Below are 20,482 nucleotides of genomic sequence, written 5' to 3'. Positions count from 1 at the left end.
GGATATGGCAGCATCTGAATGACAATGCTGTAAGACCCTCAGGATAGCTGAGCAGGAATGGCTCGAGGTCCGCGACCTCGTCCATAAAATCGAGGGCTTTCAGGTGCGGGGTGGCGGTACAGAGGCTAGGGATGATGGGTTTGCGAAATGGAATGTTTGAGATATCGATGGAGAGGGTCTCGAGGGCGGGTAAGAGGAGAGTGAGGGCTGGGATAGAGGCGATTCGCGGATCGCGCCATGTGAGCGAGCGCAACTTAGGAAAGAGCGAGGCATCTTTGGGTGCACTTGCAAGCAGTAATGCCGCGTATGCATCATCCTCGTTGTATCTATCGGTGAGAATCTGGATGCGTGCAGCGCGGAGAACTAATGGGCGGAACTGTTCTGGTGTGTTATGTACTCGGGAAGGTCTGTATGAGCGAACCAGTTGGTCAGGCAGGGACTGAATAGAGGCCGTAAGTGTATCAGGGGTTAGAATAAAGAACATTGAGTGCTGGATCGTGAAATGCATGGCAGGTGAGTGCGATCCGAAGGAGGTAGTGATATTCAGTGTCTGGAGACGGTAAGAGGGCAGGCAATGAGTACAAGGTGGATCTTTAGTTAACAATGTTCGCAGAATCGAATACAAAATAGAAGCATCAGTTCGAGGATCTCGCTCACGCGAAGACAGTGATGCATGTCCATTCACTGCGGAAACGACAATTTAGCCCCACCCATAACCCGAGACAGCTTTGATGTATAACCCGACGTAGGGCGTACCTAGTGCTTGAACCAGACTAAAATCCGACTTGGACGATTTTTGAGCTCCACAGAGCTACCAAAAGACTTAAGCTGAAGTTAACCAGACGTCGGTTTAGTCCCTAACAATTGTAAGCAAACTATAAACGGACGTTGGTTTTCTAGGCTCTTAGGCCAACACATTCCCCGCACACAGCCTCGTACTTCGACCCCAAACCGATGTCTGGAAATACAATATTTGCATAACCCAACCCTGGAGTCTATGGTGGGATGGTTTTTAAGTAAATTCTCACTAAGTCAACGCTAAGTCCCTCATCAAGTCTCAAGTACAAGGCAACGTCACACGTGATATCTGATTTGACGCCGAGTCGCAAGCGCTTGGGCCGCATCGCCAGCTGGCCTTAGCTTTAACATATCATCTGTAAGCGCTTTTACCCTTGACACGGCTGACCAGCAGGACCCTCCGTCAAAAAATGCGGCAAAAAAGGTGTACCTGCCAGGCTTACAGATGTAATGGAGTCCTCATACCTGAGCACACCGCACGCGCTCATGAACGGCGTGACCTGCGAGAAAAAACTGCTGCATCGCAGGCCCAATTTAAGCGGGTTGGTGAACGGTTCGTGCCGAGCGCTGCACAAGAAGCTGGCCCAGTTCCTCGCGGATACTCTGTTCCCTTGCATGACCCGCAGCCCCTGTTATCTCCCGATGTTCAATTTCACGACCCACATCGTATTTTGGAATCCCCAGTCGAACAGGAGATGTTAGACTATGGTTTCCTAACCGGAGAAGATGTGGACCTCATGACCCATGGTTCCAATCTGCCCAATCTCGGGCCCAACTTCCATAGCCCTGAAGCACTGCATGACGCTGTTGATCACTTTAGCGCATATAACGCAGCTAGCAGTTCAAGCTCACGTCCCCTCACCTCATACGAAGCCCATCACCTCCCGCATGACCCAGAACAGCGTGCATTAGATCGCGAGATCGAAAAAGCCGTCGAAGCGATCCGAAATGAAGACAGTCAAGTTCTACAACACGAGGATGGTCTCGATGACCTAGACATCGATGTCAATGGAATATTCGATGATCAAGACAATCAAGACAATAACGTGATGTCATCCACGGATCCAAACGAGGACGACCCTGATCCATTTCTGCCAGAAGAAGGTTTCAACTCAACACGCGACAGGGACCTCACAGATACCCCCCCTCATCTGATCACGATATATGCGCTGGTCTCATGGTTACATCTCCAGTTCCACCTTCCACGAGCAGCGTGTAATGCCTTACTGGCTACTTTGGGGTGTATCCTTGTGGCCCTATCTCCAGCGATCGACACTCCCTTCATCACACTGCAATCGAGTCATCGCGTTCTTTTGTACCGGCTTCTCACCCAAGCTCTTGAGAGCGTCATCGTGTTCATCAACACGCAAGGTGAGAGCTTCATGTATACCAGTCAGCTTCTCGTGAACAACTGACATCTGTGCATTATCAAGGCAGATTCGTTGACTTATGTTCGACAAGTGTTCGTTCGACTCTGTCAGTCTTGCGACTTCAGATACGAGGCGTGCAACGGTCGCATTGAGATCCCGGACTTGATCTTCAAGGGTATTTGGAACGTGCTGGTAAGGATCCATTCGCAGTGGTGCTACTTGTTGAGGCTGACGAAATGAGTAGATATGCTGGTAGCCCCCCTCATGAGATCCACTCGGAGCCTGTGATTGTGACTGCGATGATGGGTTGCTGCCTGTGAATGGGGTGAGTGAGTTATGGCCATGGTACGGTGTATCATGTTGAGGGCCTCCCATCAGCGGTGCTGGTGTTTGTTGGCCTAAATCCTGTTGTAAACCACCCGAAAAAAACTCGTCGACCTGTGGCAGCATGTAGTTACCAGGGAATAGTGGCGATGGGTGAGGTGCTGGTCTGCGGTAAGCTTCTGTGATTTGCTGTTGATAGGGAAACGCACGGGTACGGGTAACACCGCGGTTCTTTGCTGACGGGTTTGGCGGGTACGGGTACGGTGTTGGATATTCATACCCGTGACCATACCGCGACCCTTTACCGCGGGTTGGCGGTGTTTAACGGGTATGACTTACCAAATCGGGAACCTTGACAGCCAGCTGAACACCGTACTATAATTCTCTGTGTCGGCTTACTCTGAGTGCTTGAGGATCACAACCCAATATTTGCTATATTGATTTCTGTCATGTCTTTCGTGCCCCTGTGAATCATTCTAGCGATTTATCGAGCTGACACTTTGCTACAGAGAAGCTCGAGTCACTACCATAAAGCCAAGGCAAAAACTCGAGACCAGTAAGTCTACCAAATCGTCTCTCCATGAAAACCAAGCTCGCAAAGAAGGCATCTGATGCCTCGTCTACCCACCCATCGTCTAAGTCTATCTCGTCGTCCATCTCTGAGAAGGCCAAGTCACTCAAAAAGGCCATCGCAAAGGGTGCTAAGGCTCTGGCCCGCCCCTTGAAGAAGGTCAAACAGTCATTTGTGTCTCGGTCTGCTCGATCGAAACCCACAGACACTGTTGATCTCACGCGATCAAGTACTGATTCGTTGGCCAGTGACGACGACAAAGCAACAGCCGATCCTGATCCTGATCCCACTGCAGATCTCGGTGCGTTGCTTTCCATTGATTTTTGCCTACTTCCGTGAGCAATCCTGGGAGAAAGAGTGGATCGATACTGCCGAGCAGCTTGTCCGTGAAGAGTTTACTGATAAATACGAGAAATCTGCCGAGACTACTGATGACACTGCAGCGGATGTAGTCTGTATCCAACATTTAATTCTACACTGACACTGACAACTGTACAGAATGAGGATGACTTTGGTGACTACTCACTTGGTTCCATGTCTCATGCCACCAGTAGCGAGCTGGACGAGTTCCTTCGATTGCCAACTGTGAAGACCAAGGACCCACTTGCATGGTGGCAAAACAACTGCCGTACTTATCCAATGTTGCATCGGATGGTATTAGACTATCTCTCCGTCCCAGGTATGCCACCCTCAAATCCTTGGCCAGCAGCTCCTTCATTTTACTCGCAACCGACTCGCACCATCAACGATTCGTGCTTTTCTCTGCCTGGGAGCCTGGGGCAGAAGTGATCTTCTGGCGATGGAGGACCTTCTAGCCTCTGTAAAGAGTCAAAAACGGAAGCGAAATGAAGTCGAATCTGAGGAGGACGATGAGGAAAAGTAGTAATATCTATTCAGTTGTTGTTAATACACTCTTCTTGGTAATGTACCCGCGGTGTTCAGAGACACCGCGGTGTTTTCCATCTAACCGCGGTGTTGACGGGTCGGTGTGTACCCGTACCCGTGACGGGTACGGTGTTGGCGGGTACGGGTACGGTGTCAGCTTTCCGACCCGCGGTGTTACCCGTGCGGAACCCTAGCTGTTGACCGCTATCCTGATCATAGCCCCCAGTATTTTCACCTGGAAGCATGACAGCACCACTAGGGCGACGCTGAGAGCTATGTTGATTATTAGCAAACATTGGGCACTAGAAGGAGGGGAAGGAGGGAAGGTATTCATTACCTGGGGTGGCCCGCGATGGGGAGCGCGGATCCCTAGGAAGTACCATAGAAGACGCGACTGTAACCCTACATTAATCAAACTTCTTTTTGCCTATCATTCAGAAGCAAAGCAGCCTTGCTTGCCCTAATAACCAGATGCAAAGCAGACAGCAGACCTGATATTTCAGATGTGATTTGTATGTTGGGTTAGATGTGGGGGCAGCTATCCAACACAAGCCCACATTGCCTAACCCACCTCAGGATTTGCTCTCAAATGGTCACCATTCTCCACTTTAACCAGTGGGGATTCACACATTTGCCATTCTCTGGTTATAGTATATTTATTGCCACTACTTCTACGTCAACCCTATCAGGTTATTTTGTCGTTTCCGCAGTGATTGTCGACCCAAAAAAAGTTGGCCACTTCAATACAGTTCTTACGTATATCCGATCAATCTGATCAATCCAGACGCAAGGGTTCCCCCACAGCAAATATTCTGTACCTATCCACCGTTTCTTTATTTCCCTAGACGTCTTTTTGTAGCACCTGTGGAATGTTGGATGTGTTCCGTTTTCTCGCAACAGTTGTGGAGTGGGAGGTCAAATGGTCGTTTTTGTGAATTCATGTTGTCTACACAACACTATCTTCTATGCTGAACCTCAGGGTATTTTGACAGTTCAAAACCTCGTCGTGACAGCTTGTCCATCCAGGTTCATCAGCGGCACAGACTAAAAGGTTTTCACCTTGCTCGCAGTCGGCGGGTAAGCAACATTTGCAAAAAGTACAGAGTCGCATATACACCAGGGCGGACGGGCCTGCAATTTCAAGCGTCATAACAGGATCACGGGCGTTGTACGTCACTTCGTTCACGTTAGACCACTGTAGGTATTCAGGACTTTGAAAGTAGCGGTAGTGTACCGAAGATCATAATCAGCCGATCCACATCTGTGAATATCGCATAGCACACATTGTTGCTACTTGTAGAGCTCCCCGCGAACGCGTTTCCGAAGTTGACGTGTGGATCCATGACCGGTGTTTTGCTCGAGATAACCACCTCGCATGCGATAACGATGAATCCCGGAATCGTGGTCTTGAATATACCATCGTGCGTACTTGCAAGGAAGATGTTGAATAAGATAACGCAGTGAAAATTACATACGTTCATGATTGATACGCGAGTCTCGGGCGTCAGGCCGTGAAGGAAGAAGGTTACGCAGGTTATGAAGTGACCGTAACATACTAGTTACAAAGGACATTGTACCTGCAAGACTGATTCCACGCTTGGTCCAGCGGTTTACCGAAACCAAGATGTTAGATCACATCAGCAGAGTAGTTCTATCAAGATGTGAAGCATCAGTCATCACCAAATACCACCAAAAAAGAGACAGAACGGCTGCTAGCGGCGAATGCGTGTAACATAGCGTTGGTACCAGAAGGAACATGGTGCCAAACGATGAGGACACAGAAGATGAACAGGAAGCCGAGGACCCAGAAGGAGGCATTGACTGAGCCTATGCCAGAGAGGATGGAGAATATCCTTCCCATGATGAGAAGAGTGCAAGAAGTTACGAGCAGCATGGAAAAAGTCGTATGCTCGAAATCCGCTTGTTGGCTATCCACCGCTAGACACTAGCAATCATGCCTCAAAAACCACCTCTATAAGCACCACGTCTAGAGCGTGTGCATGCAGGTCATGTGCCAAAGATAGATCGCAGGTGAAGTGTGGGGTCCACTGGCATTAAGGGTCCTTCTCAGCTATATCGAGGCCGTCGTAGATGTAAACGGGCGAGTTGGAATGCTTCTGGAAAGGGGCAGGATGGTAGTGGTGGTGGGAAAGAGATGCGACGTGAAATCGAAATCGGGTACAAGCCATCGAGCTCAAGTTTGTGAACAATGTCGAAGATGACAAAAAGTGACGCGGTGGTATGTACGCGGTGAGAACTGTCTCAACACATCAACCTGGAGCCCATCGAGAAACGCACACAAGGGGGTAGATCTGGTTGGTTGTCGTTACTGTCCGCTTAACGATGTTCACGGTGATTTTTTGCAGAATGATCAGTGCAAGCCGAGTTTGCTGGCGGGGCAGGCTCAGAGTTTGAAACATGAAACATGACCGCTCAGGTACCTGACCATGCACTCTTCGAGTAGATTAGTGACGGACGGGGATCAGGGGAGGGTACACCTTGGTCATAATCAACCAAAACCTCACAGACGCAGGAACGGCCTCGAACTCTTCCTCTCCTGCGAACGTGAAATCGCTGCAGCATCATTGGCTCGTGAGGCTTAAGAGACACGGTTTATAAAATGCAACTCGGTGCAACGGTCCGGACGATGAACTTGTGGCGTTAGTCATATAACGTTGGTCTGGACTCTGGACTCTGCGATCGGCAAAGAGTTTCCCGGAATTTTGTGGCGCCCACCGAATGAAGCTAAGTAGCAGTTGAAATCAGTGAACATTGCTTCGAGGCTACTAGCGCTGGTAGGGCTGTGGGATCCACCCTGTCTAAAACGGGTTATCGCACTCTACTTCGCTTCAGACTAATCTTCAACAATTACTACCTATCACCACAATGCGTAGAGGCAATCAATCAAGGCGTTCGAGTCCAATTTCTCCTCCGGAAATCCGCGTATCCAGCGAACCAATCGTTGGTGAAAGCTCGGTGCGTGGCTCACATTCATGAAACTCACTATAAGTGCTCGAAACGCTGACTCTGATGCATCCTTCGTCTAGGGTCGACCCCGTGGCAAAGTCCGTCGGTTTCTGGGGAAGATGAAGGATGCAACTAAAAGGATTTCTGTGAGTCCATGAGCATACGCAATGAGTGTCCTGGATCAGGCTGAGATCGCACAAAAGCGCTCAAAGGATTCCCGCACCCACGACCCCAACGCCGTTCTCCCAACCGTCGATCATGAAGGTGCTTCATCGATACCGAATGTCGAGGTAGGGACTCAAACCCACAATCCAGTTTTCTACACTCTCTGAATTCTGGTGGTCGCAAAGGTTCAAGATGCCCCTTCTAGTGTGGATCGAGGTGCTGATCCCCAATTGGCACTTCTCGATGCCAAAGAAGCTGCAAAGCACATGAATCCACTTTCTGGATGTGTGAGATCTAGAGTGTCTGCCGCCCAAGGTGCACCCGCGGGTCTCGATGCTGCAGACAATTTCCAGGACACATACCTCAAACCCCTCAGGATATTCGACACTGTTATTGGGAAGATCGCGGAGGTATGGCTCCTCCTCTCGTCTTGGAACCGAACCAATCCCGTTCCATAGGTACATCCATATGCAAAGATGGCACTGGGTATGCTGTCTTGTGCATCAAAAGTATGTTTGGTTTCGCACTCATTCATACCTCCTGCTCCACTGTTGGCCGTACAGATTGTACTCGCTCAAGCGGATCGCGATGAAGCAGTACTTCAGCTTGTCGATAAGTTGGATCGAGTTTATGCCTTCATTACACAAGACGAGACGCTTGGCCAGATTTCGTCGATGCACATTATTCTTGGACAGATCTCTCAGCAGACTCTTGAATGTGCCTATTTTATCAGAGATTATGCGGAGACTAAGAACTTTTGTGAGTCTTGAACAAGCTGTTGCGCTTTGCGGATTCTCAACCTTCTACCATTATCATAGGGAAGAGACTCGGAAAGAACGTCGTCTCGGAAACGAAAGATACGATTCAACAGTACTGCGACGTGTTGGATACGCTCATGGAAAACTTTCGGGACCAAGCTATTCGGGACGTAGCCCTTTTCGTGCACCGTGCGGGTAAGAATTCAAAACTACTTGTGACTTGATAGCCATTTACACCTTTTCAGGCGAAATACTGGACCTCAGCGGCATGACTTATGCGGAGGGCGCCGGACTAGATACCGGGAAAGAATGCCTACCAGGGACGCGCACAGAAATCCTCTCCCAGATCACCGACTGGGTCAACAGCACTGGTGACGATGTTCCACGTGTGTTGTGGTTATCTGGCCCTGCTGGGACGGGTAAATCAGCCATCGCCCACACCATTGCTAAATGGTCCAGGGACGTGGGAGGGCTTGGCTCATGCTATTGCTTCGACCACCTCCGAGAAATAGATCGTCGCCATGAAAAAATTTTCTCCACCATCGCGCGTGACCTCGCTGACCGTGATCCGGCGATGAGACGAGCATTGGCAGATGCTGTTCAGAACGAAACTGCACTCAAGACTACAGTTGATATCATCCAGCAGTGGCAGAAGCTTCTTACGGAACCGCTAAGGAAGCTCTCTGGGTCGACTGTAAGACCTGTAGTTATCGTGATAGAGGCACTGGACGAGAGCGGCCCGGTCGAAACACGTCGCCACCTTCTCCGCATTCTTTCCGGTAAATTGGCTGTTCCCCGAATCACCGAACTCCCAACCAACTTCCGGATTATCGTGACCTCTCGCCCGCTCCCTGACATCGAAGCTGAGCTTGCAGGTGCTCCGCACATTTTACGGATGTCTATGGACGACATTCAGCCAGCCGCCGCTGAGCGCGACATCCACGCTTACATATCGAAGGAGCTGGGAGGGCTCTCGCATTTTGGGGACAAGGAGTTCGCAGCCCTGGCTACGAAAGCCGACGGTCTTTTCGAGTGGGCGCGTCTTGCATACGAATACATCAAAGCACCCCCTACCGGCTTCTCTCCAATGGATTCCTTCAATGCTTTGGTGTCTCGTGATCCTGCCGAGCGGGCAAACTTGTTGTATGATATGTATCGCCTCATTTTGGGAGATACCATGCAAAAGGACAAATCTGCAAATACCGCGTTTCAGCAAAAAAAGTTAGCTAGGTTTCATTCCGTGATGGGACAAATCCTTGGCGCATCAGAACCCCTCCCTTTAAATTCCCTGAATGTCATGCGAAGCCATTTTCCAGACAAGACCGAGCATTATGGAGTGGAGGTCATAGTGGGTCCCATGGGCTCCCTTCTCAGCGGCACGACCAATCCATCTACCCCCATCCGACCCCTTCACGCGTCCTTCAGCGATTTCCTGACTGACCAGTCACACAGCGGGGAGTTTTTCATTGACGTGTCGAAAGCGCAGCGCAACCTTGCTTTTACGTCACTTCGAGTGATGGAAGATGGTCTTCGCTTCAATATCTGTGATATGAAATCTTCATACATCCCCAATAGGGAAGACACTGGGCTACAAGAACGAGTTAACACGTGCATTACCCCCCACCTGTCCTACTCCTCTCGATTTTGGGCTGCGCATGTTCGAGCAACAGTATTCGACGCAGAGCTTGCGAAGGAAGTCAGATCGTTCTTCGACCACGAGCGGCTACTCTTCTGGATCGAGTTACTGGGCCTTATCGACGCGCTCAGAGGCGAAGTTGCTGCCCTTCCACTCATTGCCCAGTGGGCGAAGGTGAGCACATGGTTACCGAGTGTCAGATACAGTGCTCACACGCAACCACAGGGCCATATTGGATTCAAAGATATCTCGTCGATCGCAATGGACGTGCAGAGATTTATTCAAGTCTTCGGCGGCATGATTATACACAGCACACCACATCTTTACGTATCAGCGCTGCCATTCTCACCAGTCAACTCTATATCTACAAAATTCGCTGCCAAGTTTCCGAATATCCTTCGTCTGGCATCTGAACGTGATGTGAACTGGCCGACTGTTCTGACCGTGCTCAGGGGGCACACTCGTGAGGTTACCACAGTTATGTTCTCGCCTGATGGGACTCGCATCGCGACCGGTTCTTGTGATGCCACTGTCCAGCGGTGGGATGCAGCGACAGGGCAGCCAGTCGGTGAGCCCTTGCGTGGGCACACAGGTTGGGTTAACTCAGTCTCATTCTCGCCGGATGGGGCACGTATCGCCACTGGTTCTATGGATAAGACTGTCCGGCTGTGGGATGCAGCGACGGGGCAGCCAATCGGCGAGCCCTTGCAGGGGCACACTGAGTCAGTTACCTCAGTCTCATTCTCGCCGGACGGGACTTACATTGCGACTACTTCGGAGGATAACACTATCCGGCTGTGGATTACAGCAACCGGGCAGCCAGTTGGTGAGCCCTTACGGGGGCACACTGAGTCAGTTACTTCAGTCTCATTCTCGCCGGATGGGACTCGCATCGCAACTGGTTCTCGGGATCACACTGTGTGGCTGTGGGATGCAGCGACAGGGCAGCCAGTCGGTGAGCCCTTGCAGGGGCACACTAAGTCAGTTAACTCAGTCTCGTTCTCGCCGGATGGGACTCGCCTCGCGACTGGTTCTTCGGATGAGACTGTCCGGCTGTGGGATACAGTGACAGGGCAGTCAATTGGTGAGCCCTTCCGAGGGCACACCGACTCAGTTAACTCAGTCTCATTCTCGCCGGACGGAACTCGCATCGCGACAGGTTCTTGGGATCATACCATGCGACTGTGGGATGCATTGACAGGGCAGCCAGTCGGTGAGCCCTACCGCGGGCACACTGATTCAGTTAACTCAGTCTCATTCTCATCGGACGGGACTCGTATCGTAACTGGTTCTCGGGATTACACTGTGTGCCTGTGGGATGCATTGACAGGGCAGCCACCCGGTGAGCCCTTGCGGGGGCACACAAATTGGGTTAACGCAGTCTCATTTTCACCGGATGGGACTCGCTTCGCGACTGCTTCGGAGGATAAAACTGTGCAGCTGTGGGATACAGCGACAGGGCAGCCAGTCGGTGAACCCTTGCGGGGGCACACTGAGTCAGTCAACTCAGTCTCGTTCTCACCGGACGGGACTCGTCTTGCCACTGGTTCTGTGGATCAAACTATCTGGCTGTGGGATGCAGCAACAGGGCAGCCATTCGGTGAGCCCTTACGGGGGCACACTTCTTCAGTTAACTCAGTCTCGTTCTCGCCGGATGGGAATCGCCTCGCAACTGGTTCTTCGGATGAGACTGTCCGGCTGTGGGATACAGTGACAGGGCAGTCAATTGGTGAGCCCTTGCGGGGGCACACTAGTCAAGTTAGCTCAGTCTGGTTCTCGCCGGATGGGGCTCGCATCGTCACTGGTTCTTGGGATAGCACCGTCCGGCTGTGGGATGCAGCGACAGGGCAGCCAGTTGGTGAGCCCTTGCTGGGGCACATTCAGTCAGTTAACTCAGTCTCGTTCTCGCCGGATGGGACTCGCATCGCAACTGGTTCTTTAGATAAGACTGTCCGGCTGTGGGATGCAGCGACGGGGCAGCTAGTTGGTGAGCCCTTGCAGGGGCACACTGAGTCAGTTACCTCAGTCGCATTCTCGCCGGATGGGACTCGCATTGCGACTGGTTCTTGGGATAGCACTATCCGGCTGTGGGTCACAGCGACCGGGCAGTCAGTCGGTAAACCCTTATTGGGGCACACTTCCTCAGTCAACTCAGTCTCATTTTCACAAGATGGCACTCGCATTGTGTCTTGTTCGGGCGATCATACTGTCCGAGTCTGGTATGCAGTGGTTGGGGAGCTTTATCAGGAGTCCGCCGAGTCAGCATTTTCAGACGAAGGGCACATCATGCATTTCTCTTACCAGGTTACCGATACCAACTCGCATTCAAGTACCCTTCCGACCAGCAACTTCATTCGCTTCTCATCTAATTCAATCCCGGAACTGTTGGAGCGTACCAATCTGTTCCGTGACATGCGCCATGTTATCTACCAATTGACGACCTCTTTTGTGGGAGGTGATGGATGGGTGTTAGGTCCCGCACGTGAGCTTCTACTCTGGGTGCCGCCCGCTTCCCGAGAGGTAGTAGGTTTTTATAATCCCCGGTCTTTGGTGATACCCAGAGGATGCGTTGAGCTTGATTTGAGCTGCATGGCTCGTGGACAACACTGGCAGAATTGCCGAGCTGAGTAAGTCTCTAGCCTCGTTCGTCCCTCGCAGTTAATCAAAACGATACGTCTAGCTCTTGATAACCAGGAACTTATTACAGCCATTGACTTGTGGAGATGTCAGATACGATGCGATATCAAATGTACAGTTTAGTTTGTTGCCTATTTCATCCTCGGCATAGACAGCATCTGATTTCAGGTTCGTTCGAGTCAATAAAGTAACACTCATCATGCTCCTAGTAACATTGTGCAATGAACATAGTATAGAGTTGCATTTACGCGTTTGCAGTGGAAAGTTTGTCATATTGGCGCCTGCTCATAGAGGATTGAAGGAACAAGAGCATGCAAGGTTTGAACATTGCAGGGTCCTAACGCACACGATCTTAGAACACTGAGAGAAATGGGTCACTGGTTAAAATATGCAGTTCATTGTGTACAGCACAGCACGAGAACAAGAGCACTGAGAATGATGCATGCAGGGGTATGCGTGCGAGGCGTAAAAGGATATGCGAACACTGAAGGATAAGCAGGGATCAGGAAATGGTCGAGTGACCAGGACAAGAAAAATAACAACATTAATGGAGGAGCTGACATAGGAGGTTCCAACACGAGAGACGTCCGTTCGTTAAGCAAATGCGTCCTAGTTGCAACAATGAGCTCGTCGTCCTTGGAGCCTTCGATGGTTGGTTGCTGGAGATGACAGGAAGACGGACTGCAATGGAGTTGAATGTATCCATAACAGACTACGAGGCACATGAGTTTGGCAGACTTGCCCCCAGACTGTCCATATCTCTTACATTCACGTTCGAATCTGTGTTTATATGCATCCTTCGATGAGTTATTGCCTCGAGGGTCGCAAGAACTGTCATTCGTCCAACGTGTCGCAGGCTAAATGAAGACGTCCATCCGCGAGACCAGCTATATGCTCGAGCAGATAGGGAAACTCCTACGTCGGCTGCGTAGTCTAAGTCACTAGGTATAATTTTCCAAAAGGGGGTGTTTCTCACCAAAGTAAAAAGTATAAACGGTACTATGGCTAAACTGCATGCGAACGCACGCGTGCAACTCATGGCGGACTGATAAGTATGGTAGCCAGCAAAATATCGTATGGATAAGTGATGAAATCCCGTTCGTTCGCAAGGTGGTTTGTCTGAGCGTGAAAACCAACAGTATCCAGGATGGGAAGTGCGCCTCGTTCCCGCACTTGCGGATCTAGCATGTGTGAAGGATTATCAGGCTAGAAGCGACGGAGACATAATTTGGCATTGATTGTCATGATCCTTGCATGAATACCATAACGCGCGCTCTATGAGTGTGGATAAATGGATAATTGAACGCCATGTTGAGCGCTGGGATGAGAACTTTACGGTGTTATAACCTAGTGAAGGACCCAGGCGGCCGATAAGAATAAACGTGTTGGGGCGGAGAGACGGTTTGGGTTTGGTTAGAGGCGAGCGGAGTCACGAAGGAGGTTGTTGACCATGTAGATAGCTGTACAATTCATTATTAGGGACGATTTTTACACCTAAAACGACTATACCATGGGAGAGTAGGACGATGGTGCGGACAGTGGCTTAGAACAACGATAGTGTCAGCGAAGCCATTCTGCTGCACGAAAGTGGATGAAATGAGCTACCCTCAGTGATAGATGAACATGCATGCCTAATTCGGCCAGACCTTTTCGACGATTGTCTTCTTATCCGTCTTCTTGACAAAGGTGATTATCAATGCGTGTGCCGTGGTCAGTACCTGCAAATAGCTTGATGAGGGGGCAACGATGACCATGCCGTGGTTGTCGGATGCAGTATTCTTTCCGAATTGGAGGACGAGGGACAATGATTGGCGCTGAAGTGCCGCCAAACTTAGGGCACGGCGACGAGGCATGGGAGAACACGGAAAGGGACACATTCACGGTGAAGGATGATTTTTTCAGTGTCCCTAAACAAACAAATCAATACGACCATTCGAAGGCCAACCATACATACCGTAACAATGATATCGTTCTCCATGTGACTTCTGCCACGCCGATACATACTAGGTTTTTCACTGACATTCATTATTTGGGATTCGGGTAAGGAGCTGTTTGAAGGAGGGAAAGACAAATGAGGGCATGGAACCTCTGGAAGAGAGTTGAGGCGGAGGATGAAGCGGCTGGGCAGTCAATGGTGGCATGTTGGATTGAAGACGGCATAGAGATGTAGGCTGAGGGTATACCCATCTGGTGCACTGGATATGTGTATACATCAGAAAGACTCGTAGCTGTATGCATTAATGTATATGCGACCACGTACACATTAAGAACAGAACTCGAGCCGCGGTGTTACCGTATGGATGGAGACTTACAGGTTCGGGAAGGCCTGAGATCCAATATCGCGGACAGTGTTTATGCTGATTATGGGAACTCAGGTAAGCCAACGGGCTTACAGCTTGGCACATGCCACGTCACTGAGCTTCATGTATGTCTGCATCACACCCCGGTCATGCTGAGTTTAAGTTGTTGTTTTGGTGCATAGCTTGTATCAGAAAACCTATAGCAATATTTACTTTGCAGCACGCGATTTGTTCTGGTCGTGTGCCACTGCGTCGAAGATGCATCATGACATGTACAGCACCGTATAGGTACTAACAAAGCATCTCCAGAGGAAAGCAATTGCAGATAATTGTACCGTGTCAAATGTGCATCGCAGGTGACGAGTCATACGCTACTATTTCAGTTTCGCTGCTTTCCCCGGCCTATCGGTGAGCATTTCTTCATCTGTTACTATTGTTTTCTCTTACTGAACGTTCTGGGGTAATATTCAAAGTCAACCCGCATTACTCAAGATATCTCCACCCCACCGCCTACAAATGGCATCAGGTGATGTCTAATCATACCGTGACACGGTTATGTACGCTTATTTTTTGGGCCCGGCTCGAAGTACGGTCCGATCAACGCGCACAATCTCCTTGTCAATACCCGGAAATGGGGTCTGGCTATTCAGTTTCTTCAGCAGTCTGCTGCTCAAATGTGAATTTGAATGACTCCAGGTGTGAGTGCGATTGACGGTACATAAATAGCCGTTCATAATAGCTTGGATATTATCATTTTCTTCCTGTCCCTCCAGTAGCCATCATGCTACAGCTACCTGACCTGCACATTTATAACAACGCCCACCTCGTTGTCTGCGCTGCGGCTTGTCTTGGGGTAGTAGGAGTGATCTCTCAGGCTTACCTTTATAAATCACAGAGTGGTCTTCCTCTTCCGCCTTCCCCTCCTACTTGGAGACTTTGGGGGCACTTCATACCCCCTCGCAAGTAAAGTTGTACATTTCACTCGTTGCTTTCAATGCTAATTACATCACTAATCAGGCCATTTCTCACTTTAGCAGGATGGATCGACGAGTATGGTCCTCTGATTACCATTCGGTCTGGAACTGAGAAAATCGTTGTTGTCGGCCGTTACAACGTCAGTCCCTCCGATTTCAATCGTATGTAGGCTCAAAGTCGTGTTGCAGGTCGCGGTGGACATCATGGAGAAGCAGAGCGGTTTTCTAGCTGATCGTCCTCGCCGCGTTGCTGGAGAAATATTTAGTGGCGGGCTATCCAACCTCCTCACACCCGCTGGGGCTAGATTCCGTCGGATGCGTAGGTTCGTTTGTTGCCCACGATACTGCACAAATGGCCTCAATCTTACTCTGAAATTGATACAGAGCACTCCATGCGCATCTCCAGCCCAAAGTAGCTAAGGAATATCAGCCCCTCCAGATGTCACACGCAAAGAACATAGTGCTCGACATTCTGGAAGATCCATACAACTTCCAGAACCACGTGGCAAAGTAAGTGCTGTCCTAGGTATCACAGTACATCACTTACAGGTATTTTGAAGTTTTGCTGCGACGACGATTACGAAAGTTGTGTACGGGAAGACCACGCCCACGTCTGCGACTGATCCCGAAGTCAAACGACTTCGCGAGCACTTGCGAGGATTTCGTACAGCCTTACGCCCCGGTGCTTACCTGGTGGACTCGATCCCGTGGCTCAAATACCTTCCTTGGTATGGCCGAGAATTGAAACGGGGGTTTCACAAAAGTAAACAGTTCTACACCGCTCGGCTGAATCGCGTGAAACAGGAAATGGTACATGGTCTTGCCCATCTTCACTTCACATATGAATCATTCCACAGGAGAACAATGTGGACTTTGATCCTTCGTTTACAAAACATATGCTACAAGATCTCCAACTCCACGGTTTGTCGGAAATAGAGATGGCCTTTCTTGCTGGCAGCTTATTTGCAGCTGGACGTGATACGGTGAGATGTTTTGTGCTGTTGCTTCTGAACATATGTAATTGAATTCATGCGTCAGACTATTTTGTCAATATGCACAGTGCTCATGGCAGCCGCAGTGTTTCCCGAAGAGCAAGCGAAAGTCCAGGCCGAGCTTGATGCGATCATAGGAAGGCAGCGAGGTAGCTTCATTCGTATCACAACTCTATGAATTTCAAGGATATTTCACTACAGCACCGACTTTCGCTGACGGACAGTCCCTTCCTCGATTGCACGCCTTCATCTCCGAGGCTTTGAGATGGAGACCGATGTTTCCCAGCGGTAGGTGTATTCATCGTCTCTGTTGTACCTGAAATTCTCAACGTTCACACGGCAGGAATTGCTCATCGATCGACTAAGGATGTGCTTTGGGCATGTATCTTTCGAACTACTTATTGTGCGAATGATAATCTGGCCCATCAGGGAAACTATTGCATTCCAGCTGGAACTACCGTAGTTGGCGATCACTGGTAAGTGTCATTTTTCAAGATATAAGGGACTTATGGTCACGTCGTCAGGTCCATCTCTCGAGATCCCGACGTCTTCCCCGAACCTCATGCGTTCAAGCCTGAGCGTTGGATCAACGACCAAGGTCTCTGTAGGGATGATCTAAAATTCTTCTTCCTCTTTGGGTTTGGTCGGCGGTAAGTAACAGTCTTAAAGGACATTCTTTCGTTGACTGACTGGGTTCCAAGTGTATGTCCCGGTCAACATGTGGCGAACAGGTAAAGGTTTCTTTCCACGCACATTATTTCCCGAGTTCATTTCAATGACTGCAGATCGCTATTCATAAACTCGGCCCTTATTCTTTGGGCCTTCCAGGTGACTCTGGATCCTACGAAGCCACAGGATGACATGGGGTTCATGAGCGGAAATACCCGATCATGTACTATTGATTTTAAGACGAGGATTCCAGAGACTGGCATCAGGCGCATGTTGCAGAATTATCCCGAGGTCGCCTGAGAAGCCTCAATTGCCGCCTAGGGATCTATCAGTCCTGTAGTTCTCGCAGTATCATCACGTATTATAGCTTGAACTTTTTACCTCAATCCTCATGCATAACTGTCTCATACTCTGATATCTTACTTTGACTCCGAGCAACCCTGCCTCATGTTAAATTACATACTAGTTGTAACAGCTGAATATGGTATCGGTTCGTGTACTCCCGCTCACCTCGCGCACACATCCGGTGGGCCAACACAATCTCGCTGCCTATATATCCATCTAAAACGGACCACCAAATAAATCATTCTATCCTCAACTTCATCTTTCGCATCTTTCGCCATTACCGACAAAGCGTTCGACACCACCTTCCATCTCCGGCCATACTTCCCAGATAACCATGCCTCATCTGCTGTCATTATGATTCTCTCGACGCACGGCGCGATCGCGTGCAGGAACCGTGGGATGGATCTCATCAGGTCCGGCGCCGTCGGTGGGCGCAAGGGGCCCAGCGAAATAAGCGACTCCCCTATGTCCAATTTGAACAGGCACGTGTTGGGTTGCAGCCCCACTGGATCGTTGTCATTGTCGTTCGGAAAGGATATTCCGAGCGCATTGATCCGTGCGTCCACACGGAGAAAGACCTCGCGCAGCCCATGGGAACGCCTCACAAAGAAGCCCAACGCACATAGGGATGCAGGCGTGTTGCGCATTCCTAGTTTAAGGACAACGAGACATGGGCATGTGCGAGCAAGCGTGAGGATGTCCGCGTCGGTGAGTGTGATCATCGATATGTAGTTGGGGGAGATGGCAAGGGTCTTGAGGTGTGCGAGGGCGGTAGGGTATCAAAGGATGCGGATGTGCAGGAGGGCTACACGTGCCGACGGTGACACCACTCGGCGATAATGATGTGCTCTAGCTTAGTGCAGGTGAGAATGCTGAGGAGTTCGGACCAGATGCTCGCTGGGCTACATCATCGTGCATTGATGTGAATTGTTTTGAGCTTGAGGCATCCGAAGTGACATGTATATGAGATGTGCAAGTCACAAGTGAGTGAGTGCCTGAAAGGGGTGTGGTATATTGAGAGGTACAGTGGGGATGCTTTCGAAACCCAGTTGGAGAGTGAGCCATTGGAGGCGTGGCCACGCAGCGATAGCATTGAGCAAGCCGCCTGAGATATCACAGCATCTGAAGACAACTCTGTGAGACCCTCAAGATAGCTAAGCAGGGAGCGAATCAATTTCCGAGATGCTTGCTCTGTCTTGTCGACGAAGCTGTCAAATCCAATAGCTTTCAGGTGGGGGGCGGCGGTATGGAGGTGAGGGATGATGGCTTTGCAAAATGAAGCGCTTGAGACGTCGATGGAGAGGGTCTCGAGGGTGGGTAGGAAGAGGCTGAGGGTTGGGATGGAGGTGATACGCGGATCGTGCCAACTGAGCGAGCGCATCTTGGGAAAGAGCAGAGCATCTTTGGGTGTGGTTGCAAGGAGCAATTCGTATGCAGTTTCGCCATGGCCGGGGTTCCTGCAGAAGGACTTGGTGCGTGCCACAGCATTAGGAAACAATGTGTGGAACTGTTTGGATTTAAACACCGTGAACGTACTTATGACTGCATTTGCTTATGAGACCTGGTCCTCAGTACTCAGTACGTAGTGCGCAGTCAGGGTTGCACAGTCTCGCAGAAGAAATGGATGTCAATGAAATATCTTGCGAGTCGTACATTCTGAGACACTTTCCAGTGTACTCTTGGCGTTTATACCTCGGACCGAACACCTGAGGCGGACAACAAGGAGCTCCAAATATATTGGCGGCGCGGCAATTACGTGAAGTATGTATTAGTCCGAGCTGTACTTGAATTTGAGCATTTGAATTTGAGCATCATGAATGATGTTCTGCGGCATCCAGGACCGAACCTATGGGCAACTCGTAGTGCATAGCTGAGGCTGTTGCATCATGGCAAGGGAAGAGTGCTCTAAGAACAGGGGCTACACAGCGCCGATTTTTGATCCTCATACTCGCGCGTACAGCGAGCTACAATCGCATATAAAAGACCCTCAGCGGTCATTGTTGTATTCCCATTGCGAATCTCTGTTTCTGCAAGTAAGCATCTAAAACTTGACTCTATAAATCATGTACTCACGGCAGCATTCATGACAGCACACCGTCGTATAGAGCATCATGGAACCATATTCCCTCCCTCTGGGAGGAATATTCACCTTCAAGTGTGTGATCGGAGATGGCTTCGACGAGAAGACTCAGTCGGGCATCAGCCACGGGTGCACAAACTACCAGCATTTTATTATCCCTACTATCACAGTAGGTCATATTGGACCGACCATGATTGCTTCCCGTCCTTGACGTCCTTTCGCAGCAGTGCACCATCCTGGACCATCTCGGAGAATTTCCGCACACAAGTCAACAAGATGCCAATCAGCACATGATGCAGGAACAATCACCCGTCGCCGCCCTCTGTACGTCTGCTACATTGCGGATGCCCGATGCATCTGATAAAGGCCAACACAACGGAGAAAATAACAGGGCAGAACTTTTCATGGGTTGTTCCATAAGCTTTGTTTTTATCAACAACTTCTTTCTATTTTTTTGTTAATCTCCTTTTATTTGCGCAGAGTTCCACGCGTACGGGTAGTAAGTAGCCCCTGTAGACTTCGTACCTTGGTTATTATATAGATATTGTCGGTTGCTTATAACATATGAATATCATGCGTCCATTTGAACATCTCAGCGATCACAAGGAGGTGTTCCTTGGCGTAGGTTTCAAGCAGGGAGGAGGTGGCAATCCTCCAGCCACGAACCCCAGATTGAAACATAAGGGTTCCTCAGATTGTGCACTGACAGATGTGAGGAACACAGAATATTGGTCACTGAGTTGGCTCCCTGTGAAAAGTGTCAGAACATGCCTATCGACACCATTTAACGTCGTTAGTGGTACAGACAAAAAACCGTCGCCTTGCTCGTAGCTGAGAATAAGCATGACTCACAAAGCAAGTACAAAACCGCGCATATACCAAGACTGAGCGGGCCTGCGATCTTGAGCGTCTGCACGGGATTACCAATGTTGTCCATAGCATAGTTCATGTTAGATTATCACGCATGGGCGCGAAGGACTTTAAAATGTGGCGGTGGTGTACTGTCAACAT

At 49.9% G+C, this 20,482-nt stretch overlaps 4 protein-coding genes across 4 annotated transcripts; 2 read left to right on the top strand and 2 right to left on the bottom strand.

Moving 5' to 3' along the window:
* Window positions 1–1,208: 1,208 nt before the first annotated feature.
* On the top strand, window positions 1,209–2,424 carry EDB91DRAFT_1245193 (uncharacterized protein; the record flags this gene model as incomplete). The annotated part of the gene is made up of 3 exons (XM_041322508.1): window positions 1,209–2,169; window positions 2,236–2,360; window positions 2,413–2,424. The coding sequence occupies 3 exons, from the start codon at window positions 1,209–1,211 to the stop codon at window positions 2,422–2,424; spliced, it is 1,098 nt and encodes a 365-aa protein (XP_041180814.1).
* A 12,768-nt stretch (window positions 2,425–15,192) lies between these two features.
* Window positions 15,193–17,435, top strand: EDB91DRAFT_1315323 (cytochrome P450; the record flags this gene model as incomplete). Its single annotated transcript, XM_041325162.1, has 12 exons — window positions 15,193–15,374; window positions 15,429–15,525; window positions 15,575–15,708; window positions 15,770–15,895; window positions 15,946–16,195; window positions 16,243–16,368; window positions 16,424–16,526; window positions 16,579–16,665; window positions 16,721–16,853; window positions 16,902–17,027; window positions 17,079–17,108; window positions 17,163–17,435. The coding sequence occupies 12 exons, from the start codon at window positions 15,193–15,195 to the stop codon at window positions 17,344–17,346; spliced, it is 1,578 nt and encodes a 525-aa protein (XP_041180813.1). The 3' UTR covers window positions 17,347–17,435.
* On the bottom strand, window positions 17,294–18,206 carry EDB91DRAFT_882079 (uncharacterized protein). Its single transcript, XM_041328705.1, has one exon. The coding sequence runs from the start codon at window positions 18,111–18,113 to the stop codon at window positions 17,553–17,555; it is 561 nt and encodes a 186-aa protein (XP_041180812.1). The 5' UTR covers window positions 18,114–18,206; the 3' UTR covers window positions 17,294–17,552.
* EDB91DRAFT_882003 (uncharacterized protein) lies at window positions 18,207–19,115 on the bottom strand. Its single transcript, XM_041328704.1, has one exon. The coding sequence runs from the start codon at window positions 18,770–18,772 to the stop codon at window positions 18,299–18,301; it is 474 nt and encodes a 157-aa protein (XP_041180811.1). The 5' UTR covers window positions 18,773–19,115; the 3' UTR covers window positions 18,207–18,298.
* Window positions 19,116–20,482: the final 1,367 nt, after the last annotated feature.

Source organism: Suillus paluster (genome assembly GCF_016628075.1).
Source record: "Suillus paluster strain FC165 chromosome Unknown EDB91scaffold_9, whole genome shotgun sequence".
NCBI lineage: Eukaryota > Fungi > Basidiomycota > Agaricomycetes > Boletales > Suillaceae > Suillus > Suillus paluster.
Note: the sequence above shows the minus strand (reverse complement) of the source record. Positions and strands in the feature narration are given on the sequence as shown.

Coding starts and splice junctions, on each gene's coding strand:
- EDB91DRAFT_882079 (XM_041328705.1), bottom strand. CDS start 18,113: ATGATCACACTCACCGACGCGGACATCCTCACGCTTGCTCGCACATGC.
- EDB91DRAFT_882003 (XM_041328704.1), bottom strand. CDS start 18,772: ATGCGCTCGCTCAGTTGGCACGATCCGCGTATCACCTCCATCCCAACC.